Here is a 24,158-nt window from a genome sequence, read left to right as displayed (position 1 = left end):
GTGCATTTGTTGAGCCCACCTTTCTCGGGCTGGCCGGGTGCTGAGCACGCCCGGTGGTGGTTCCGCGCGGGGAGCGGCGGGTCCGCCCGGGCGGCTGCGGGTGGAGCCCTGGAGCCGGGTGAGCTCCGGCTGCCGCGGGAGCGCTGCAGCTCGGCCCGGCAGCGATCCGGGGCGCTGCTGCTGCTGCTGAGGCTCCGCGCTTTCCGCGGCTGCTCACGGTGTTCACATCCCTGCCCAGATCCCCTCCGCTGGGGTTGTTCCAACCCTCTCCCCCCTGCCCCGGGGCGCGGTTCACCCGCTTCATGACGGCAAAACGCGGCTTGGCGGCATCCCGGGCCGCCCTCCTGCCGGTGACCCTGCGGTGAAAGCCCCCCCGGGGCCGCACGCCGCTCCCCGCCGGTTATTGGAACGCTCCAACGGCGAGGGTCGGGGACGGAGGCGGCCCCGCCGTGGCCGCTCATTCCGGCTCAGCCGCGCTAGCACGGGGAGGGGGCAAAGCGCGCCCGCCCCTGGCAGCCTCACCTGCCGCTGGCCCGGGGAGGGGGCGGCCGGGCGGGTCCGCGCTGGCCGGGCCGGCTCTGCCCCGGCCGCGGTGCGGCGGGGCGGGGCGGGGGGCGGGCGCGGCGGCGCCGCTCGCTGATTGCAGGGCGGGCGCTGCCAGTCCGCCGCCTCCCCCGCGCCAGCCGCGTCCCCGCGCCGGAGCCGCACGGCCCAGCAGCGAGCGCCCAGCCCGGCCCGGCCCCGCCAGCCGCCCCCCATGGAGGAGCAGCCCCACCACCACCATCACCACCACCACTATTACTACTACGGGCACCACCACCACCACCCGCAGAGCGCCTACCTGCCGCCGCCCGACGGCCGAGCCCAGCCTAAGCCGCCGCTCCGCCACGAGCACAAGCACGGCGGCCCGCAGCACACGGAGGCGCCGAAGCGGAGACCAGGTTGGAGCGGGCAGCGGGACGGGGCCTGTGACCTTCGCGGGGCGGCGGTGGGGCTCCCCTCTCCTCCTCCTCCTCCTCCTCCGCCGCCGCCTCCCCCGGCCCGGCTCGAAGCTTCTCCGCCGCGCTGGGGCCGCTTCCTGTCCGCCATGTTGGGGCTGCGGGAGCCGCGGGCCCGCCGGCACCGCCGCCCGCCGGCACGTGGGGCCGGGCCGCGTTGCCCCCGCCGGCCGGGCCCCGGGGGCGCGGGGGGCGCGGGGGGCGGCCGAGCGATTGATGAGCGCCAGGATCAATGAGTCAGAGCAGGCGGAGGGGCCCGGCCCGGCGCCGCCGGCGGGAGGCGGCGCGGCCCTGCCCGGCCCAGGGCGCTCGGCCGCCTCCTCCCCGCCGGGCCGGGGCTGCGGCCCCCGGGCCGTGCCGAGCCGCCGCTGGCCGGGCGGCAGCGCCGCAGAGGCGGTGGCCGGTTAGCGGCGCGGGGGGAGCCGATCCCGGGCAGGGCTGGAGCCCCCGCCGCGTTCCTGGGGGGCTCCCCGGCTCCAGCAATCCCTTTGGGGGAGGCTTGTGCGGGGTCAGGGCGAGTGCGTGGCCACCAGCCGGCCGGAGTGCCGCGTACATTTTTTATCTTCTTCCCTTGAATCTGCCTTTTACATAACGAGGCGGGAGGTGGGAGGGGGCCTGGTAGCAGCGGAGCGGGGTCAGCAGTGCCCCATGTGCAGCCTGGGCAGGCAGGGAGGGACCTGATCGGGCACACGCCAGAATAAGTTACCGAGCAAAAATAAGTTGAGAAGTCATTTCACTGTTTGCAGCGTGCCCAGGGTTTTAATATGTGCCTAGGCTGGCACCCCTCCCTTCCCAGCTCTGAAACGGTTTGTGAGCTTGCCAGATCCTCTTCACCTGTTCTTCTTACCGTCCTGGATTTTTTCCTCTCCCCTGAATTTTGGTTGCTGCACCTCCGTGTCCAGGCCAAGGCCAGCTGAGCCAAATGTTGATTTGGAGAAAACTCAGGCAGCTGAGCTGTGAATGCTTGAGAATTGGAACTAGAAACTGCTGACACACTGACTTAGTGAAATGGATTTTGTTCTTCATTTTATTCTTTCACTCCTCATCTGCAGTGGTCTTATGACCACTCTTTATTGTTTTGTTTCATTAACAAGTGGTGTCAGAAGTCTTGAGTCATACAAGGTCAGCTGTAACACTGTTCTTGAGAGGGCTTCCTCTTCATGCTATTCTGAAATACTTAATTTTTAGGGGATCCCACCGTTCTAGTTCTCTCTGGGGTGAAGTATTTATGGTTAATTTTCTTAACAACACATTTGAAAGTTACAGTGGAAGTTGTGGTGGTTACAGATACTTGCATGTAGTAAAATCCTTTTTGATCCCCCTCGGCAAACTCAGTTGTGGAATTTCTGTAAAGATTCCTACAAGGCTTCTTGTGTTCCCGACTTGCACAGAACTTGAGCTGTTACATCTGCCAGACATCTGAGGCTCCAGGATGTGAGGGTAACAACGATTTTTAGTCACAGCAGTTAATTTCAACAACATCAGCAACAACAAAAACATTCTTCTTCCAAGCTGGAGTTTTGCCCGCTCCAGTTGTTGAGGGACTCCCTCTCTGTGCTGACTCCGTGCCACCGTGGCTGCAGATGGAGCCTTAGGTGGGTCAGTGGTTGTGGGGGATGTTGAGGCTTTCCAGCCTCGGGAAGGAGGACGGATGAGTCAGAGGAGCGGCGGGTGCAGGAGGAATCCCTCTGCAGCTGGAGTGTGTTTGTTGAGCAGGGCACTCTCCCTGTCTCCCACTGGGGCTCCAGGGCATCCCGTGGGGTTTTAGCCAGGGTCCTCGAAAGCAGCAGGCCTCTGGCCAGAGATATTTAAAAAAGGAAAAAGCAAAGAGGAAGTTGGGGTGGTTCAGTGTGGACTGTGCTGGGCTTCCAGCTCTGCTTGAATTGCACTCTCAGAACCATGAGGCCTGGAAGTGAACTTCAGAAGGGAAGAGTAAAGCTCAGTCTACAGCACAATCTCATGGTTTTATGAGTTGGAGCCCTCAGCAAGTGCTATATTTCTTGGGTCTCAGGCTCATACCGGCTCTCCTGGGGACTCTGAAACACAAGTTTTTCAGTGGCCAAGAGATCCGTTGCTGGTGGCAGCAGAAGGGCGCTTGCAGGGGTGCATTTCTTAGTTCTGTCACTTTTCAGTGCTAAGGAACATGTGTAGGGAGGTGCTGGTCGCTATCTTGAAATGCAGTGAGGAGATGTGGCCACATTTTCTTCCCTCCATCTTCCAGCTGGACTTGCACGTGTCCTTTTGGAAATACTGTGATTTTTTTTTTTTTCCATCCCTTTACTGAGATGGCATTTGGGAGGAGGGTGGGAAGGAGGACTGCTGGTGTTGCAGGCCCAGGAGGTGATGGAGATGGTAGGAGTTGTCCCTTGTTCACAGTGTGTATCCTGAACCTCCACAGATCTTGTCACAAAGGCAGTGGATCCCGCTGTCTTGAAGCATCCTGGGAATTAATTTTTTCCTCTCTGTGACCTGGAAATAGTAACTGATGAAATAGCTCTCTAGCTTGCCAGTGATCTTCAGTGCAGTATATTTTCCTGGCATAGTATCTATATTTTCTTTTGCTTTGTTATGTTATCTGTATGTCACTCAGTTATGTGAGAATCAGTCATGGCTGGTCCTTCCTGCTTAACCCTTCTTGCTGTGGGTTCCAGCAAATAAATTTATGCAGCTTTACCTCAGAGACTAGATATTTTCCTATTTTAAAACGTCTGCATGAGGAAACTGGATATGTTTGGGGCTGACTACAGCTTTCTGCAATGACAAGTCTAACATTTCACATTCTAATTCTTGCCTTTTGCTGTTTTTGGCTTCCCTCTAGGCTACGGAGAGCTAAATGGTAACGCAGGAGAACGAGAAGTGTCACTAAAGGGCCTGTGCTCTGATGAAGCCACCGCCCCAGGATCCAGGGTACCCAATGGCAGCCAGCAGCTCGTAGATTCTAATGTCACCCCAAAGCAGACTGTGAAGGCCAGTGCTTTGGGGAAAGCTGGAATCAAAACCAAGAACTTCATTCAGAAAAATAGCATGGACAAAAAGAATGAGAAGTCCTACGAAAACAAACACAGAGAAAACCAGACCTCAGACAAGCCGGAGGGAGTGTCTGTTCCGAACGGCGTGGTAACCAATAATTCCAGCTACATCACAAATGGCTACGTAGGCAAAGGGGCCGACAACGATGGTAGTGGCTCCGAGAGTGGATATACTACACCTAAAAAACGGAAAGGCAGGCGCAACAGTGCCAAGGGCTGTGAGAACTTGAATCTAGTACAGGACAAAATAATGCAGCAGGAGGTCAGCGCACCGACCTTGAAACAGGAACTCGAGAGTTTCAAGCCTGATTATAGTGAACAAAAGGGGAACCGAATTGAAAATACTAAGCCTGTTTGGAAATATGAGGCTGGGGCTGGTGGAGCAGGCCGGGGGAAGCCCGGGCTCGGGGATGTACCGCGGAAAAACTCTGATGCCAAACCTGGGATTAGCAGCAAGAAGTTTGATGACCGGCCCAAAGGGAAGCACGCCTCGTCGACTACATCTAAAGAGGACTCATGGACCTTATTTAAACCACCCCCAGTTTTTCCAGTGGACAATAGCAGTGCTAAAATTGTTCCCAAAATTAGTTATGCAAGTAAAGTTAAAGAAAACCTCAACAAAGCGGCTCAAACCCCATCCACGTCATCCACGTCGTCCTCATCGTCTTCATCATCTGCTGGGGAAACTCAGGCCCAAACATCAAATCGACTGTCCCAAGTCCCCATGTCTGCTATGAAATCTGTCACTTCTGCCAGCTTCTCAAACGGGCCGATCCTCGCGGGGACCGATGGAAGTGTGTATTCCCCAGGGGCCCAGCCACTGCTCTCCACTGCTGCTAGCACTGTACCATCGACCTCCTCCTCCGAGTCAGTACCCCAGGACATGAGTACAACTTCGACAGCCCTCGAACAAAAGAAATCTGGCCTTTTTATCTACCCTTCAAATATGCAAACTGTGCTCCTGGGGACAGCGCAAGTCGATTTCCCTTCACAGACGAATCAGCAGAACCTGGGGGATATCTTCCAGAATCAGTGGGGCTTGTCTTTCATAAACGAGCCCAGTGCTGGACCTGAAACCGTTGTGGGGAAATCTGCAGATAATCAGTTAATGGAAGTGACATTTCAAGGGGAATATCCTGCCACTTTGGTTTCACAGTGTGCTGAAATCATTCCCTCAGGAACTGAACAACCCGTGTTTCCTAAGGCTTATGAGCTGGATAAACGGACTAGCCCTCAAATTCTTAGTGCTGTTCTTAAGCCTGGGACTGCTGTTGAGGGTGGTGTCTTAGCTTTGGAGTCGCATCACACAGGTGACCTACAAAAGGCAGACACCGGTAGCCAAGGTGCTTTAGTGTTTCTTTCAAAAGACTATGAAGTAGAGAATCCTCTGGCCTCTCCTACGAACAATTTGCTAGCCTCCGCCAAAGAACAGAGGTACCAGAGAGGCCTAGAAAGGAAAGATAGCTGGGGTTCTTTTGACCTGAGGGCTGCTATTCTATATCACACTAAAGGTAATGGCTTAACTTGCTGCCTAACGGCGTTCTCTTTTTTTTTTTTCCTTTTATTTTTAAAAGTGCAATATTCTAACATGGTTTGTTCCTTCCAGCAATTCTAATTGTTTTTAAAATGACCCTTTTCTTTGCTTGCATACCCTCCCATGGCAATGGTCTGGGGAAGTTACTCAAAGGGTTGTTTAATTAATGTTAAGAGGTATTTGTTTCCCTGTTCCCGCGGACAAGCATGAGTGATGTTGAGAGAGATGATACTTATAAGCCACTCGGCATTGGAAGGAGTTAAATGTGTAGGTTCAGCTGCTCTGTTCCAGCTGTACCAGGTGATATTCTGTCGTTGTGAAGGCTTCATAGTCTGTACTCACACCTCTGCCACCAAAGTGTTGTAGCTTCTCCCCTGGGCAGATAAGATGTGAAATCATGGCTTTGAAGGAAGAAAAAATTATTCCTACAACTGTAGGTGTGATTTATTTTTTAAGTGTGCCCCACACACACTTTTTCCCTGCCCTTGAGTATTATGGCAACAGCAAGACCAGTCTTTTCTTATCAGCTCCTCTGTGAGCTGCAGATTGAATTCTCTCCTTGTCTTTGTAGGCCACATCTTTCAGATGATTTTGTTGCTTTCATGGAGTCCTTTGTACTCCAGATCCCTTTTTTTTCCTGTTTTTTTTTGGTTGTTTTTTTTTTTTTTTTTTTGAGATTGAAATGACTCAAACACGACACAGACACTTTAAAATGGGAACGAAGAGAGGGAAGCCTGTGGCATGGCTTGCTTTCTGCTTTAGCCTCAGCCCCAGAAGCTCTGAGGACTTGAGGCAGTTTTTGGCTTTTGGTGCTGGCTCAGTGTTAGCTGGAGCCTGGTTGTGTGTTCCCTTTTGTCACAGTGTTATTTACTCACTCTTGACCAACACTGGGGCAGTTCCTTATTTTGACCCAGTTCCCTCTCCCTGCAACCCTCTAGCCTGAAGGGAACAAGGCCATCATGCTTTTTTTGTTCAGTATTCCACATGCATATGGGGGTAATGCCTTGCTCCCCTCTGCAGAGGGTGGCTTACTTGGCTTTGGCAAATTTGCTGTTTTCACCCACTGCAAAGTTCTTGAATTACCACTTCACAAACTCTGTATGGCATAAACTCGAATGCCTTCCTGTAATAATAACAAGCCCAGTCATTTAAAAATAATAACTCCAAATATTTTTTCCAGGTCATCTCCCTCTCAAGATGTTAACATTTCAAGCTCTAGTATTCTTGAGAACAGTGCTCATCAATTGATTTTATCTGGGTCCTCTCCCTTCTACTCAGTTTATTCCAGCATTAAAGCAGGCTTTTTAGTCTCGTTTTTAGTGTCTGCTTGCAGCTTAAATCCCAGCTTCCCATCAGAAAACATAACATGGAAGAAAATCCTCGGTGATCTTTTTCTTAATTTTGCAAATATTCCCTAGACTTTTGTTTGCCTCTCTGTTGTCAGCCTGAACTTGTGGAGAAGCAATTGTGCTGCCAGCAAGGCTCATCAGCTCTCCCATTCTCACTTGCTGTGAAAGGCAGACCTCAGTGAAACAATAGGAACAACAGGAAAATAAAGAACACTCCCATCCCATGTCCTCTCAAGGAGGTGTTAACTTCAAAGCCTGGCTGCGTTGAGCTCCTCTAAACACAGGAGTTAATTACATTTGTTGGCAAGAATGGCCACTTAAAGCACCCGTTAAAATACTGTTCTCTGCTCTTCTTCTGCATGTGAATGGTCTTGCTTTGAGCATCCAGAGCAAACACCCTCATGATAGCCTGGGGATACCGGGTCCTGCCCCAGCACTCATCTCTGCTCATTTCTTTTTCACGTTATGTATGTGCCATCTTCAAGGTGTTACTTAGGGGTAAAAGATGATGGCTGTTTCTAATCAGCTTTGTCATTAATGCTGTGATGAGGTGCTCCAAGCACCTCGGGCTTGTCTTTGTCCTGTTCAGTGTTCAAAAGCTATTGCCGCTTTACAAAGCAAGAGATCAGTCCAGCTCTTAGTACATCCGTAATGCTGGTGGGTGTTGCGTTTCATCCTTGGGATGAGTTGGGTTCAGGGATATTTGGAGGCACGGTGCCTCCTGTCCTCTCTTCATGGCCAAGGTCCTGCACCAGAGCCCGCCGTGTGCTGTGAAATGCCTCAAAGCCGGAGCTGCGGGGTGTGTTTGCAGGACAGCAGTGCGGGGGTTAATTCCCACACGGAGCTCTCCGTTTATCTTGGGCTGTTTTCCTGAGGTCCAACTCCAAGCCAGCCAGTTCCTCTGCAGTAGGAAAAGAGCGATTTCACTCGGTTCCTTTTCACAAGCTGCCTTTTCCTCCTTGCTGGGAGAGCGTGTGGGTTTGCCTGGGTTGGTGTTAGGACATTCCAGGCAGTCGGGTCCTCAGACTGTTTGGTTTTGATTTTGAGAGTCCCATGAACTTCTCCCTCTCAGATTGATCTGTTTGCTGTTGAGCAAAGTCTCGGTAGTTTGATCTTTGCATCTGCCCTGCCCTTGGGGTTATGAACACAAAGAGAAACGAAAAAAGGACAGGGGTGAGTGTGGAGCACTGTGGGGTCCTGATGTGTTCCCTACCCTGAGCTCCATGTGCAGTGTTTTAGTGCAAGGATGAAGCTCTGGGGGTTGCAGAAAAGAATGAGCTGTAATGTGAGTGGTTGCAGTGCTTTGAGTGTCACAAATGTGCATTCTTTCCTGCACTGTTTGTGCCTGCAGTTGTGACCAGGTTGTGTGGATCCTCATCCTGGACTGTAAATTTCTCTGGGAAAGCCTGCAGCCTACTCAGTAGCTTTGTTCCAGCAAACCAGGCTTTCCTGTGCTTGGTTTGCCCAACAACTGCACAGGACATTATAAACTGTAATTGCTTCACAGCTTCCCTGTGGAAAGATGGATAGAGGAGGTGGCACCCAGAGAGAACTGGCTCTGCTACAGTGCTCCTGTAGCTCACCACAGTGTCCCTGAGTGCTGACGAGGCTGGGCGGCTGCAGAGCACAGCGAGGTGCTGGTGGAGGATTCCTGTGTTCCTTTGCCTGTACCCTGACTGCTTTTTCTCCAGAAGTCACAGCACTGGGAACATTTAGGCAAGGATGATGATGCACTCTCTTGTTCTTGGAAGCTTTTCCTTGTGGTTTCCTTGTAGCCCTGCTTCATGCCTTGCTGCTTTCTTTTTTTCTCCCCTCTGTTTAAAGGACAGAAAGAGTCCCTTGATCGTCTGATGCGCCTGAGTGTAAAACACAATCCTTCAATGTGGCTGCCTTCACTGACAGCCCGTGCTGCTTGGAGTTTGTGATGGTGCCTTGAAACACTCCGGAGTGACAGATCTGATTTACCAAGGGAGATCTGATTTAGCTCAGCACTGGTGGGCCTGCTCTGGATGTGCTTGGGGACAGGGATGGGCTTCACATGGGAGACTGGAAGGCCCAGGAAGGAGTAGTGCTCTCATTTCAAGTCATTGTCCCCTATCTAGGTTAGAAGTTGAACTTCTGCCTTGGTGTGGCATTGCCAAAATCCTTATCTTTTTGAGGTAAAACTGATTCTTGCAGATATTTTGGTCCTTCAGATAAGGAGGTTAAGTGTATGTCAGCTTTACTTGCATCGAAATCAGCATCTTCTTACTGCTTTAGTCCTTCTTTTAAAGACAGCTGGATGAAGCACTTCATATCAGAATAATTGTCAACACTTTGGAAAATTTTGTCATGTTCAGGCAATTGCAGTCTCCCAGGCCAGGCTGTCTCTTAACACTGAGCTCTAGATGGCAAGCTTTGTGGTGGGAAGCTCAGTAATTTGCTTGTCCTGAGCTAAAAAGCAAATAATTGAGGCCTCCAGCTCAGCTGCACAGCAGCAAAGACCACATGGGTGGAGGAGAGGGAACTGCAGGGTTTCCCTTGTTCTTGCCCCTGTATTTCTGTCTGTGCTGCTGCTTTGTTTCCTCCTCAGCATCTTGGTTGCAGCAGCATCTCTGCTCGCCTGAAGAAGCAGGAGAGCAGCATGGAAAATAGAGCAAGGCAGCGTGGGCCAGCCAGGAGTGGCATTCGCTGGAATGGTGAACTGGGTCAGAAGAAATAGCAGAGCTGTGAATTCAGCAATTTTCATCCTTTACATCAGGAGAGGGGGGGAAAAAAAGCCTTGGTTTCCCATCCCCCCCCCCATGGTGAGAAGGGGTTAGAGCTCGCTCTGTTGGTTATGGTCTTGTGGGGCTTGAGCTGTGGGGCAAAAGCTGATTTAATTCTCCTTCCAGTCCCTCCTCTTTCCAGTTGTCAGGATGAGTACAGTGTATGCTGTTACAGCCATGAGTCTGCACAGCATGGAATACTTATTCTTTGCTTATTTCCAGGGCAATCCCTACACTTAATCATTGTCCTGCAGATACAAACAGCAAACATCAATCAAGAATGGTCCCTTCTTGTTATTTCTTTACTGTTGTATTTTAGGATGCAATTTTGGGATTTATAAGGACAGTGAAATAGTAGCATGACATTGTGCAGACACTTCTGTTAGCTGGGACTACCTCTCTAGAAAGGAAAATGTGTGTAAAAGTGCCTGTCTTGGCAAGTTATTACAAAAACACTTCTTTCCCCTCCAAGCTTACGTACCAGTCCTGCTGTAAAGTTTATTGACCTATGAGGAATCTCAGCACAGTTCACCAGAGTGTGCCTTAGTCTGTTCCTGACATCAAAGCTTTCCTCCAGTGACCCTTTGTTTCAGTGGTAGTCCCCAGAAAAAGTGGTTTAGGTGGATGTGGCTGGCACTGTCTGCCCCAGGCAGTTCCTCAGGCTAAGGGCTGTGGAGAAGCCAAAAGCTAATTGTAAAAAAATTATCCTGGAAAACGAGAGGTTGGAAGGGGCACAGGAGGTGACCTAGTTCTGCCCCTGGCTTGGAGCAGGGCTGGCTTTCATGCTGGGTTGTGCAAGGGTTTGTTGATGGCATTTCCTCCAGCAGGGTTGGAGTCCACTTGAGAAGAAAGTTTGCTGTTTCCTCAGCCACACGTCTGGTTTTGGGAACGATGGCTCTGGTTGGGCAGGTCTTTGGAAAGCAGCAGTTTTGGGGCAGTATCTGAGAGACTGGACTCGGGTTGGTGATGAGGATACTCCTTTATCTTATGCAGGCTGAGCAGCTGTAGGAGTCCTTTGCTTAAACTCACTCTGGAAGCTTTATCCAGGGAAAAGGGGCTCAAGAAAAGAGCTCTTTGAGCCCAGAGAAGGAGGGCTGAAAGCAGGCTTGGGGGCCTCTTGCATGCCCAGTTCTTGGGGGCTGTCTTTCCTTCTACTTGGCTGGAGCCAGGCATTGGGCAGCAGTGGCTCTGCTGAGCTGCCTGTCCACCAGGTCAGTCACCAAGTCACCCTGTGACAGTGGCCATGCATTTGTCACAGTGCCTTTTGTCAGTCACAGTGATCACAGCCTGGAGCTGGCAGGAAAACGTAACTGTATTACCAAGTAAAGCAGAATAAATCATACTATTCCATTTTAAGATTGAAAAAATCCATTTTTTCCCTAGTTTTGTGTTGCAGTTAGCCTAGGACTTACTTTCTTTTCCCTTGTGAAATTGTTTCACTTGGTCAGTGTGCTTAACCTGTGCTGTCCCCTGTCCCTGTGCTGCCAGGTGGAGGGGAGGACCTTGCTCTGCTGCTGGCAGGTGATATTTAGTAAGAGCTGTTATTGCATTGTTTGCTGATGGTCTTTGGTTTTGTAGCTTGGTCCTGCTGAGCATCTGCCAGCCAGTGTGTCTAGGTGTCTGGGATTTCCAGGACACTTTACACCACCCTCCCTTTCTGAAGGAGGAGAAGGGAAATTGAAGTCTGAAAAGGCTTAGGTTTGTTAGATTTTTTTGAAACAGAGTTTTGTCAACTTAGTAGATTCTTGGTGTGTTCTTAGCAGTATCTCTGTTTGTATGTCTGTATATCTGTTTGTCTTATTGTCAGATACTCCTAATACATGGAGTTCACATTCTTGTGGTGTCCAGAGCAGTTAAGGCCAAATGAAGTGCGCAAGACAATGGTCTGTGCATGGGGATATAGTGATGGGTGGTGCTTCAGCTCTGCCTTGTATTTCATGCTCAAGCATTGCTCTAATGTGCAGGAACCAACAACTTGAGAGTAGTTTTGTGTCCTCTGCCTTTGGGGAAAGCTGTTAAAATGGGAGATGTTCTTTAGCTGCTAGGAAATGATGCATCAAACTGCACTGAATGGAAAACTTGCACCACGGGAGGTAATTTTAGTAGCTGGTTCATTTTACTTCAGGGGAATCTGCATCTGGCAGATGAGGGAGGCAGTCCCTCGCCAGCCTGCTTCTGTCCCTGGGGTGTTAGAGGCTGGCTACTATTCCCAAAGCACTTAGGGCTCCCCAATAGAAGTGCAAAGTGTTGCTGTTACTATCCTGAGGCAAAAATAACAGACCTCGTAAAATTTTGTCGGGGCCTTCCTTACAAAAGGTTTAATTGTGCAAGGAGGGCTGGCAATATTTATTTGCATGCAATTTCCTGCCCCAGGGAGCTGGAGATTGTAGGGGACAAAGGACAGATGAAGGGTTGGAGAAGGGAAGCAATTGATGGAGGTGACACTTGGCACACATCGTGCTGAGGCCGTGGGTTTTGTAGAGCTTTTTCTTCTTTTCCTATGCTGGTTAGTTTACTTACTGCCTTGTTTTGTTCTTTACTGCACATCCCATGCTGCCTGATAATCTCTTGCCATTCCCTTTTCCTAGCCCCTGCCAAGGTCCTGTCACCCTTTCTGGCAGAAAAGAGACTTGAAAGTGGTTCTTGGAAGATTGTGTTCCGACTAATACTCATTTTCTGTGATTTTGTCTATTGAACTTGGGCACAGGGTACAGGTATTAAAAAATATTCTAGCTCACAAAATTCCAACATGATAGCAGCTCAAAGTAGTTATTTTGAATGGTTCTCTAAAGATGCATCTTTGTTTGGGGGATATTTTAAAGGGAAGAGCCTTCTGTTTCTCAGTGTTAATGAAAAGAACATTTAACTTTGCTGTTATTTCTTAGGTAAACAAAAGCATGTGTATGTCCAGGGAGAATTGGGAAGAGTTTGTCTTTAGCCTACAAGTGTGCTGTAGAGGTAAACTGTGGGAAGAACTGCAGGCCAGGTGTGTGGAGCATCACACCTTGCTCCTGGACAGTGCCTTGGCAGCAGCTCTGGAGAGATGTTCACAACCCTTGCCTGGTGCCTCAGCACACTCATGCTGTGAACCACGTGCAGCTTGCTGTGTCCAGCGCTTCTCATTTCACACTCACTAAGCATCAACTTGTAAAAATCATCTCTCTGGGCTCCTTGTTGAGGCTGTAATGTGCAAAGCAGCAGTGGAGTCAGAGTAGTAAAGCCTGAAGTTAGATTGTGATATGTAGGACTGGTGAATGGTGATGACATTTCTGATGCTCAGCTTGGCTCTCTGACCCTTAAGACCATGTTACAGTATCCCTTTGCTTTTTATTGCTGGATTATTCATGTCAAATTTGTGTAGTCCTGTGGGCTGGGCTGGGGCTGTGCTGCTGGGTGGTGGGAGGGGGTTGGCTCTATTTGAAAGCCCCAGCACAACTGCCACGCTTGGAAAATTAAAGTGTGTTTGGAGTGGTCTCTAATGGCAGCATCAATCTTCATAATAACAGTGATCTCCTTTTGCCTTCACAGAAATGGAAGCGGTTTGGAATTTGCAGAAGCAAGGTAAGGATGTTGGAAGGAATAAATGAACCAAATTGCTCTGTCTGTTGGGAGGGGGGATGAATGAGAGCGGATTGTCGCTGTGTCTGGAGATGCCTGGGTTTGTAGTCTGGATTTATCTCTTGTTTCAGATCACTGAAAGTCAGGACAATAAGCTTTGCTATAATGGTGAGCTGCTTGGAGAGAAGCAGAGTCTCTAAAAGAGCAATAAACCCAGTGTCAAATTAGATTTAATGACTCTTCCTTATGTGTATACAAAATTGCTTTCTATTTCTGGTGTTGGGTGTCACATCCAATAATAAGTTTTAAATTCTGGTGTATCCCCACAAGTCACATGAGAGGAGATTTTGTATGTGGAGACCTGTGTGCTGCTGTGGGGAGCAGGCTCTGCTCTCGGGGAGCCAGCCTGGCCTTGGGGTGCCTTGGCAGGAGGGGGGCATCTGAAGGAAAACTCTGTTAACAGCCAAGTACCTTATGTTTATTTTCAGCCACAGGGCCTGAAAGTAGCTTGTCCAAAACTTAGGATTCTGCTTTCTTTCCAGATCCCAAAAGGATAATCACTTATGATGAAGCCATGGATCGCCCGGATCAATGAAGGTAGCAAGACAAGACTGCCTGTTATAACCTTTCTGCAGCATTTGTGCTGTTCGTGGGGGACAAAAAGGCTTTTATGCTCCTTCTAAATCTTCAGTGCAGCAGAGGAACCATAACTAGAATCACAGGATAATATATACAAATATATATATAGTTATTTAAAAATGGCAACTGAAAGTAATTAGACTTCTTAAGGAATCTGAAAATTTATTTCAACGAGACTACACACGTGATTATTTAATCTCCGGTACTGAATAGATTTTTTTTTCATTTTTGTTTTGTTTTGTTTTTGTTTAAAGAGTGAATGCAAGTGATTAAGGAATACAGACTCAATTACAAGCCTGGTTTCAAAGTTCCTGCTGTCGTCTACATGGGCAGCAGCAACCCACTGGAGAGGCATTTCCACTTGACAAGGTTTCTGTTTCTTGTTCTGTGACTGTAGTGACACACTAATCACAGGGAAATCAGGATGATTCACCATCCTTCATCTCCTCTTTCCCTTCCACCTCCCCTGTTTGGTTTTGGTTTTTTTTTTCTTTTTTTTTTTCTGATTTGTTTTCCATTGAATGCTGGAGAAACGCCTTGAAGTTTGCAGAGTTTTGTTTTTGTTTTTTTTTTTTCCAGAGAATTATAATCCGCATGTTTTACCAGGAGTAAAGCAGCAATCTTATGCTGGTGATATTGTCTTAAAAGGATCATTCTGCTGAGGGAAAAATGGTAATACTGCAGTTCTAGGATGCATGGTGAAGTCACACAGTTGACCTGGCTCCTGTTACATGTTGGACTATTGCAACTGAAGAGTTATTTCATTTTAAAAGACAACATGGAAAAATAAGCAATCTGTTTAGGCATTTAATATGGAGGAAAAAAAAAAAAAAAACAACAAAAAAAACCACCCACTGTTCCCACAGTTTAATGCCATTGTATTACTGGGAGCAAGAAAAAAAAAAAAAAAACAAAAAAAAAGTATCTTCTGCTTTCAACTGTAGGTGCTTCATATTTGCTCTGTCTGTCTCCTAACACTAAATGTGCTGGATTTTTTTCCCATTTTCATTGGAAAACTGAAGAGGAATTGAGTTCTGCTAACTTTCACCCTTCTTGAATTATTTTTTCTCTTTAAAAAAATTTCAAAATGACAAAAAAATGAAAAAAGTTTAAAAAAAAAAAAAAAAGAAAAAAATGGGAATTTGAATCCTTTTCGATTTGTCCATAGAACGCCAATGGCTGGGCTTCCTGCCCCTTGGAAATGCTCTTTTATATTTTAATGCAGTCTGTGTATTTCCGGGCTCTGCTTCTAATTATCTCTTAATAAAAATATATTTTATTACAAAAAAAAAATGGAGGACTTAGGAATGAAAATAATAATTTAAAAAAAACAAAAAAAAATAATCCCAGGGAAAGGAAAGCTTCCTAGCAGTGGTAGGGAAGGCTGAGCAGAGTGCAGGCTCCAGCTGTGTAACCCCTCTGTCCCATTGCAGCTTGTGTAACGTGTCCCAATCATCTGGGGGTCGGGTAGTTTTTCTGGGTTTTTTAAAAGGTGGAAAGCTCACAGGGTCCAGTGCAAGAGTGAGAAATGAATAAAGCAGAAATGGGTTTGTTGACCAGCCCCAGCTCCCCATGTAGTCAGTGCTCATCATGGGTGTTGGTGGCCTAATCCTGGCTCCCCAAATCAGCAGCAGTTGGTGTCTCCTGCAATGAGACTGGACCCTCTGGGCCATTAGGAGGAATAGATAAACCCCAAACTTTGGAATACCCTCTGTGCTTTGCTTAGATCTGTCCATCAAGCCATTGGGGCGCTGTCCAGGCACCAGAGGGTCCCACAGGGCTCCATCCTCAGCCCATTTCTCTCCAACATATCATTAACAGCCTGGGTTCAGGACTCAAAGAGATACTAATTTTGCTGACAAGCTAAACTGGGAGGAACTGTTGACACCCTCAAGGGCAGAGAGCCCTCAACAAATGAGAGATAGGTAATCACCAGCTGTATGAAATTTAACAAGGACGAGTGTCAGATTCTGCACCTGGGATGGGCAGCCCTGGATAGGCTGGGAGGCTGGAGAGCAGCACCATGGAAAGGAAGCTGGGGATCCTGGTCCATGGCCCATTGGCTCTGAGTCAGCAGTGCCCTGGCAGCCAGGGGGCTCAGCAATGCCCTGGGGGGCACCAGGCCCAGCATGACTGTCCTGCTCTGCTCTGCACAGCCTCACCTCAAGTTCCTGGGGCAGTCCTGGGCACCACAATATAAAAAAGACCCCTATTAGAGTGCATGCCAAGGAGGCCATGAGGATGGGGAAGGGTCAGGAGGGGAAGCCTTATGAGATCACTTGGTTTGTTCAGCTGGAGAAAAGGAGACTGAGGAGAGACCTTGTTGTGGTCTTCAACATCCTCCCAAGGGGCAGCAGGGAGGCAGGTACCAATCTCTTCACTCTCATGACCAGTGACAAGGAATAGCCTGAAGCTGAGTCAGGGGAGGGTTGGGTTGGATAGCAGGGAAAGGTTCTTCACCCAGAGGGTGGTTGAGCACTGGAACAGGCTCCCCAAGGAAATGGTCACAGCACCAAACTTGTCGGAGTTCAAGAAGGGTTTGGACAATGCTTTCAGGCACAGGGTGGGATTCTTGGGGTGTCCTGCACAGGGCCAGCAGTTGGACTTGATGATCCTGATGGGTCTCTTCCAACTCAGAATATTCTATGATTCTATCGCTTTCTATTTTTTTTTCCTTTTTTTTTTTTTTTTTAGTAGGAGTATGTAGCATGTGGTTTTTAAATTGTTTTTATACTTTTAATAAGATTGTTCCTGAATGAGACACTTGAGTTCATGGTGGGACAATGAAATTGAAATTCTGTACCTTGTGTAAGACGCTCGCTTTCTGCCACGCTTAAACATTTGACTATGGATTGCCTACTCCATTTGATGTATCCAAAGCTATATAGTATAATACTGAGTGTGATACTATATAGTTATCATGTATTGTATCAGTCCAGGTTCAGAAATGTGTGGTTGGCCAGTCGCAAATAGTTCTGTTTCACCTATAAACTTGTACCACCTCTGCAGGTGTGTGTAACTTTGAGATGCATAACATGTTTACAGATGTGCCCGACATCTAGTCCTCTGACGTTCCTATTTTTAATTCTGTTGAGTCTCCCAACTGCTTGCCAAAAGTTGGAATTGCCTCCAGCTCCACTGCTGAAGAACTGGGGCGTTCCTGAGCTTTAAAGTGTTGAACAAACTGGATAGTGGGGCTGGGAAAATGAAGGTGGAAGAAATGTTCTTTTTCCTTTATTATTATTATTATTTTCAAAAACTTGAAGGCTAATAGCAAAGTTTCCAGTTTGTTTTACTGGCTTTAAGGCTCTGCTGTGTATTTATTTGCCTTGTGTAGTCACTTGTCGCCTTAAGGGCTGGGTTCCATTAAAAAAAAAAAAAAAAAAAAAAGACAAAACCACCCTGTTTTGCTTCCCTGGGGTCTGTGCTGTCTTGTACCCTGCCCCAGGTCCGTGCTTGGGGCGATGCAGGAGTTGAGCAGCACTAACCCTGCGCCTCTAGAAAGGTCTGAGTCTTGCTGAATATTTGAGGACTCTCATCTTGGCCTAGTCCAATCTGTCACCTGAATAGCAAAAGAAATGCTGAGAGAAGCTGGGTTCACGTGATGGGTTGGATTCCCCCTGATGCTCATCTCTGTGGCTTTGCCTCGCCAGCGGGACCCATCCAGAAACGCCCTCGGCAGCACCTTCTCTGCTGTATTTCTGACCATCCTCTGTTCAGATGTCTGTCTGTCTGTCTGTCTGTCTCCATGAGCTCCACGGCGTGTGCTCAGCGCTAAGCAGTTAGGAATTCCTCTCTGAGCTCCTGTAGCTCCGGCTCCCTGGTATTTCTGGGATAGACTATTGCCTAGAGCCAGGCAGGACCATGGAAGGATCTTCCTCGTGCTGTCGTGTAACTCACCCTGTCGCTGTCTGCAGTCCTCCCCAAGTCCTCACACAATTCTTAACTGAGCACTTATTAAAAATATCTTAAGATTTAATCTGTTTTCTGATTATTTTTGTGTAAACTTATAAAAAAAAGAAAAAAGGAAAAAAAAAAAAAAGCAAGCTGAAATTGAGCTGTGACTAATTTAGCACATTGAAATAATGATAAGGTGTTACTGATAAGTCTCATGTTTTGTTTTGTTTTGTTTGACTCAGAGTATTAGTACTGTAGCATAAACCAAATACAGCCTGGGAAGGGGAGCAGCAGCCTCCTGTCCTGGGTGTGCACCCGAGGGTGTCTGTGGGGGCGAGGAGCCGGCGGTGCGTGTGCGAGCATCTGACTTGTGAGGAGAGCGAGCGTGTATTTATTTGTGCCATTGTCTCCATTACCCTGAGTAAAGAAACTTTTAAAACAAAGCCCCTTCAGTACGTCTAGTATCGGAAAGCGGCACTAAGGGTGAGATCATGACCTATTTTTTTATTAGCTATGAAGATACTAATTCAGGTTAAGGCTTCTCTCATTTCCATTCCTGTTGTGAGTCCCTTTCATCTGATTCCCTTTCCAAGCTGTCTCTTTATTGGAGTGAGGAATTCTCTTTTCTATTCTCCTTTCTCCTCTGGTCATTCTCCACCTCTCCTCCTCTGCCAGCAGGTTCTTTTGGGTGTCTCTTGTACAGGGTCTTGTGTAATAGAGACTGGAACATGTATTGCCAGCCAGATCCAGCTTGGCATCTGCTTGCTTTTTTTGGTGGATCATGGAGTGTTAGTGTGCTCCAAGAGGTGCTTTAACATCTGCTCCATGGCAGTGCTTTGGGGCCTTCGGTCTCTGCTCTCTCCCACTCCACCCATTTGGTGGATTGGCAAAGCAATGGCTTTCAAGCTTTGCTTGGAGTTTGGTTTTGGTTTAAACCCACCTCAGTCCTCTGTGAAACCTGGTAGAAATCTTCTGTCTCTTTGACCAGTGGGTACCTCCAGGGCGGGGTTCTGTCACTAACCCACTTCAAACCTTTCTGAGCTAGTAAATCCCACTCTTTGCCTTTCATAGCTGCTGTGAATTTCTTTGGAATGTGGAAAGAATCCCATTTCTCACGAGGTTGTGAGTCCAGCGGCTGGGAGCGGGTGATGGGTGAACCAGCTAGCTAAATGGAAAGGAAAATTGCTTCCTGCTAGGAAAAACAATAGGAAAAAAAAGAGCTGGAAGTTGTGCTCCCAGTTGTGTGTGTAATTAGTGCTTTCACCTTCAAGGGAGTGTTACAATAACACCATAGTGTCCTTTCCCAAGTGGCCAGTGGGTGACCTCAGGGACATCTGGGAGTGATGGCGTTCACAGCCAGAACTACTGACAGTTTTCCCGTGTGTCCAGGTTTTGATCTTGATTCAGTAAAGTGCTATGGTGTCCCAAGCTTTCAGGAGTCTGACCCTCTCATCCCTAGAAGACTTTTCTGTCCGTCCATCCATGGTGATTTGTTTTTCTTGCAGAGGCTGTTTACAAGGGAGCTGGTTGAGGTCGGGAGGGGAGAGAACAAGGATTCACCCACTTTAAAGCTGCTGCACGTTTTCACACTGGCGTGTAAGGCAGGAGAGGGGCTGGTGTGGTGGAGTAGCCAAGAAAGCCAGAGTAATTCCAGCTTTAGCCACCAGCAGAGTGTTTTTCCATGTGGGAAAACCCTAGTGCACACAGCTGGGAACCAGGGCTGGTGGGAAGGAGATCTCAATGTGCTGCCTTCCAGGGATTACAGAGCTTTAGAGGTTTGCCCAGTACATGTTATACCCCAGGGTCAGGCTGGCTCCTCTGTCCTGCCCAAGATCGTCTAAAGCAGCAGGAGAGTGGAGCTGTGGATGTCTGGGGAGATAAAAGAGCCCTGTGGTGGCCTCGTGTCCTGGGCATGAGCCCACTCCCTGTGCTGGGACTGGAGCAAGAGTCCTGCCTCTGCCCTCACCAGGGGATGCTGAGCTGGATTTATCTTGACTGTTAATCAGAAAGCTTCGTATAACGTGTCCAGAGCTCTAAAGCCATTTTGTAAGATAGCAGTGTCCCTTTTCTACAGCCTTATTAAAGAGTAGAAGATCTTTAAAAGGAGAAAACAAACAAAAAAAAATTGCTCATTTCTTTCTGTGGTATGAAACTTGTGTACTGCGAACTTCTGAACATTTAGCAAAAGTAAAACTTACAGTTTTCTTAAAAAAAAAAAAAAAAACAACAACAAAAAAAAAATCCCCAGCCTGTCTGCTTTCCATACGGTCTTTCCTCAGGTGCTAAATAAGGGTTCCAAAAATGGATACTGCTTTAGGAGTTTCTGCTTTATTCTTAAAATACATATTTTTTTGCTTAGATGTTGTAAAGATATTTTAACAAGAATTTTTTTTTCATGTAAATAAGATTGTGTCTTTAATTTTTGTTTTATCTCCTTTTTGTCCATATTGAATAGTCTAATTTTCATTTTTGAGAAGGACCCTCTTATGCCCTTCCCCGAAGACATTTCATTAAGTGTTGCTGCATTTCAGAACGAATCTACAACTGTTCATTGTCTTGGATTAATGCTGATGCTGCTGCTATAAGTAACCCTGAAAATCAAGAATGTGTGATGCACTTTTGTTTTTAGTTTTTTGTTGTTTTGTTTTTTTAACATGACCATGTAGTTCCTCTGCAGATAGCTGAACCCTCCTGTAACACAGCCACTAACTGGGGGAGTGTAGGAACTGGGGGAGCTGGGGTGTAGGGCAGGGGTGGACCTGATTTTGGTGCTGACCTATGGGAATTTCTATGCAAACGCAAGCAAAGGAGAACTCTTTAACTTGAGAGAACACTGTGCTTTTTTATTTTTTATTATTTCTTTTTTCTTTTTCTCTCCTTCCTTTCTCAAGCTGCTATTGGAAGGGTAGTGCAAATCCCTGAGGTTTTCAGCTTCTCCTTCCTCCATGGCTGGTGGTGCAGGAAAGGTGCCTGAGTAAATTGTAAGGTAGAAAAACCTCAGTCAGCTCTTGTCTCATCTCTGGTTTCAATATATTTGTTTTCTATTTGAATTTATGTATAGAAGGAAATTGCTCATCTCTAAAAAAAGATCTTTTGAATACTTTATCTCAATGTGAAGTTAACCAGCAGTATTAAGGATTGCATGGCCTCTTGTCCTGCCCTTATCCCAGTGCTGGGGACCCACCAGCTCCTTCTCCACCTGGGGAGCACTCAGTGCCTGGGCTCAGATGTTTTCCAAGAAAAAAAGTGAGGTGAAGCCATCCACCCAGCCAAAACCTGCCAATAAAAGGCTTAGGGAGCAGTGGAGTGATGTGTCACTGCATCAAGGCACTGCTGTGAGGCACAGGCAGGTCCAGAACCTCTTTTCTTTATGGGTCACACCTGGACCGTGGTGGGGATGTGTACCTTGGAGGAGGAGTTTACTGGAGGGGAAAAAGGGATTTTACTTGACTATTTCTAGAAGATCCTTTAGGAATATAAAGTACCTCTCTGCAAAGTGGGGGAAGAGTTAAGGAAGGTCTAAAGTCGTGTAGGAAAAACACTTGGGGATTACAACTGCCTGGAAAATAGTCTACAAATACATAGGCCAGAGCTTTCTGCCTGTTTAGTTAGTTTTTCCAGCATCAATTTATTTCTTTTTCAGACAGCGTTTGCTCTTTTGCACACCGAGGTGTGTGTGTACATCTGACTCAATGTGCCTTGCATGTGTGCTTAGTCTTTCTGGAGAGAGGTGGTGGGGTGTGAGCTGGGGACGTGCCCGTGAGGGCCACTCCCCATCCACAGTCAGGGGTTCCTTAGTGTCCCAGTGACCCTTGGGATCAAAATGACACCTGGAGTGTAGCGGCTGTCTTATTTTGGGGATGATGTCCTGTGCAGCAGCACCTGTGACTTCAGAGGGGAGTGGGAGGGAGAGAAAGAAAAGCTGCTTCGCTCTTCTGTGGACAAAAAATCAGCATTGCCACGGTTTGCCTGCAGAGCTAAAACAAGCCGAGGTCTGGAACCGGCTTTGCTGGAGTTCAGGCTCTCTGTGGCACCATGATCCCATTATCCAGGGGATTTATTCCCTGCTAGGTTGTGGCTCTTGTTTCTGTGGGGTTTACAAGATGTTTTTGTAAAGGAGAAGTCAACACGCCTTGCTGAAGTTAACGAAATCCAAACGCTTGTGTTTGCAGTCAGTGACTCAGAACTCCAAGCTGTGCAATTCTGGGTTCTCCATCTCCCGCCCCAGCGTGTGATGATTCTGTCCGAGTCTTTCTGTACTTCTGCCACAGTAAATGTGAAAGCTTGCTTACGTTATTTTTTAGAAATGCATTTTGCACACTCGGGTTTCGCTGAAGCTCCGTGAAAAGGTTAGTTTGAAGCAGATGAATAAAGCTATGCACATGTTTTGAAAGTTTAATTTGTGTCTCATTACCAGAAGTGACTTATCTGCCCTCTTTTGCATTCCTGTGCTGTCATTGCCTCCATTCTCTTCACCATCTCGGAGGGTATGATGTAAGGTGACAGTTCTTTGCTGACAGCTGTAGCAGAAAACTGGCGCTTCTTGAGTTTTTTAGTAGCCTTTCTCTCTCCTTTGCTTTCTCTGTATCTCTCTGTATAGCTATATAAATATATATATTATTTTTTTATTTTAAAGAGCCTACTTTAGTAATTGAATTGGAGGGAGCGGGGTGTGCTGGCTTGTGTTTCAGATCCGCCTTGTGCTGTCGGATGATCCAGTGCCCTTTCTGTCTCCGGGGGGAGCGTAGTGGTGGCACCCACTGGTGTCCCCATGGGGACAGGGAAGCCCCCATGCAAAGCAGTTTTGGGGAGGGGATGGAGACCAGTCCACTGCGCTGCAGGCCGGTGGCGTGGGCAAACTCGAGGCTTCTAATGACAAAATGAACCAAGAGGAATCCTACTGCTGTGTATTCCCACTGTGAGGCAGGAGGGACAGGGTTCCTCACTATCCCGCTGCGAGGCTGGAGTGGAGACTGGGTTCTCTCCAGCCTCAGGGGTGAGAGCTTTATTTTGGTTTTGTTTTCACGCGTTAGGTGCATTGGGTTGCAGGTACCACCTTTGGAAACATGTTGCTTAGCCCAGAGCCTGTGTGCGGGAGAGTCGGGATTTTGTGGCGGGAGAAGGACCCTGACAGCTTTCTCCTCCTGTTCCCTTCGCCATGGCAGAAATTTGTACTAACTTGACAGCTTTTTTTCATACAGAACAGGGCTGCTTTTCTATCTACCATCACACGTGTACTTACACACCTTCAGTGGCTTCCCAGCCTCTGAAGGTCCTCAACTTGTTTACTGGGGGGACTGATGCCCCTCTCTCCCCCTTCCCTGAATATTTCAGTGTTAAGGGCGGTGCAAAACACAACCGCGCGCTTCGACTGCGAGCTGGGGCTGGAGAGATCCCTGCAGGCAGAGCCGGGCAGGGTCTGTCTCCTCTCCTGCCCCCCTTCCCCGTCGATAAGTTCTCATTTCGTTCCTGGTTTGTATTCAAATCGCTGCGAGGGGTTGTGCTCTACCTGCTCAGGAGCTGAATTACCTCTGACCTGCAGAGAGGGGCAGCCCCTCTTTGGTGTCGATGTTGTAGTGTGCGACCACACGGATCAGTAAAGGTAGTCTTTGTTTCCTTCTCCCCTCCCCGGTAATTTCCGATTAGGTTAATGCACTCTGTGTGCCCAGCTGGAAAAGCGTAGGCGTTTTCCCAGTGGTGAGAGGGTGGCTAGAGGAATTTAGTGTAAAACCTGCTGTAGCTGTGTCTGGCGCAGCCCCTTGCGCTGGTGTGGGTGATGTCACGGACTGTAAGGATAGGTAATGTCCATGAGCTGTAATGGCATGATGTATCTTTACCAATGATGTCATACTTCACACTAAATGTTTAAAAAAAGGAAAAAAAAAAAAAAAAAGAAAAAAAAATACAAAAAAAAAAACCTTACCTGAAATTTTGTTTATTCTGCACCAACAGGTCTTCAAAATTAAAATTTATCCAAATTTTATTATTTTATCAGGAAAAAAAAAGAAATTTGTGTAGATCGAATACGTTAAGACAGACAATAAGTGATGTAAATTGTTGAATAAAAATTTTAAAGTTTGTGGGTGTCAGTGTGACTTTCTTTTTTGCGTTTTCAAGGAGCAGCCTGGGTTTAGAACCCAGAGGCCTGGCAGTGCTGGCCATAGAGCCCATGAGCTGTGTGTATGCAGGTGGGTGGATCCAGGTATCCTTTGTCAGGGGAAGAAGAGGGCAAGGAGGGAAAAAAACAAGGGTTTTTGTGCAACAGTGGGGGTCTGAACCTCCATCAGTGTGAACCCCACCTCACTTCAGCCCAGCTTAAAATAAGTAAGAAAGAGTCTGGTCCCAGCTCCTGGGATGGGGATGTGCAACCTCAGTCCCAAACACACACGAGCAAACACACACCAAGC

General features: G+C 47.9%; 1 protein-coding gene across 3 annotated transcripts; it reads left to right on the top strand.

Annotated features, from left to right (window-relative positions):
* The first annotated feature begins 713 nt into the window (after positions 1-713).
* On the top strand, positions 714-17,833 carry NUFIP2 (nuclear FMR1 interacting protein 2). 3 transcript variants are annotated; one of them, XM_053995246.1, is made up of 5 exons: positions 714-941; positions 3,817-5,538; positions 13,186-13,218; positions 13,758-13,812; positions 14,434-17,833. In XM_053995246.1, the coding sequence occupies exons 1-4, from the start codon at positions 758-760 to the stop codon at positions 13,808-13,810; spliced, it is 1,992 nt and encodes a 663-aa protein (XP_053851221.1). In that variant the 5' UTR covers positions 714-757; the 3' UTR covers positions 13,811-13,812; positions 14,434-17,833. The 3 variants fall into 3 exon arrangements, with proteins under 3 accessions (XP_053851221.1, XP_053851220.1, XP_053851219.1); XM_053995245.1 differs by having other exon boundaries at positions 14,109-17,833; XM_053995244.1 differs by having other exon boundaries at positions 13,758-17,833.
* Positions 17,834-24,158: the final 6,325 nt, after the last annotated feature.

Source organism: Vidua macroura, chromosome 20, assembly GCF_024509145.1.
Source record: "Vidua macroura isolate BioBank_ID:100142 chromosome 20, ASM2450914v1, whole genome shotgun sequence".
Taxonomy (NCBI): Eukaryota; Metazoa; Chordata; class Aves; order Passeriformes; family Viduidae; genus Vidua; species Vidua macroura.
Note: the sequence above shows the minus strand (reverse complement) of the source record. Positions and strands in the feature narration are given on the sequence as shown.

Bases quoted from the DNA above. Each gene is read 5' to 3' on its own strand.
- NUFIP2 (XM_053995246.1), top strand. From the start codon at position 758: ATGGAGGAGCAGCCCCACCACCACCATCACCACCACCACTATTACTAC. The intron at 5,539-13,185 runs GTAATGGCTTAA...TTGCCTTCACAG, and splicing joins TATTCTATATCACACTAAAG to AAATGGAAGCGGTTTGGAAT. The intron at 13,219-13,757 runs GTAAGGATGTTG...CTTTCTTTCCAG, and splicing joins TTGGAATTTGCAGAAGCAAG to ATCCCAAAAGGATAATCACT.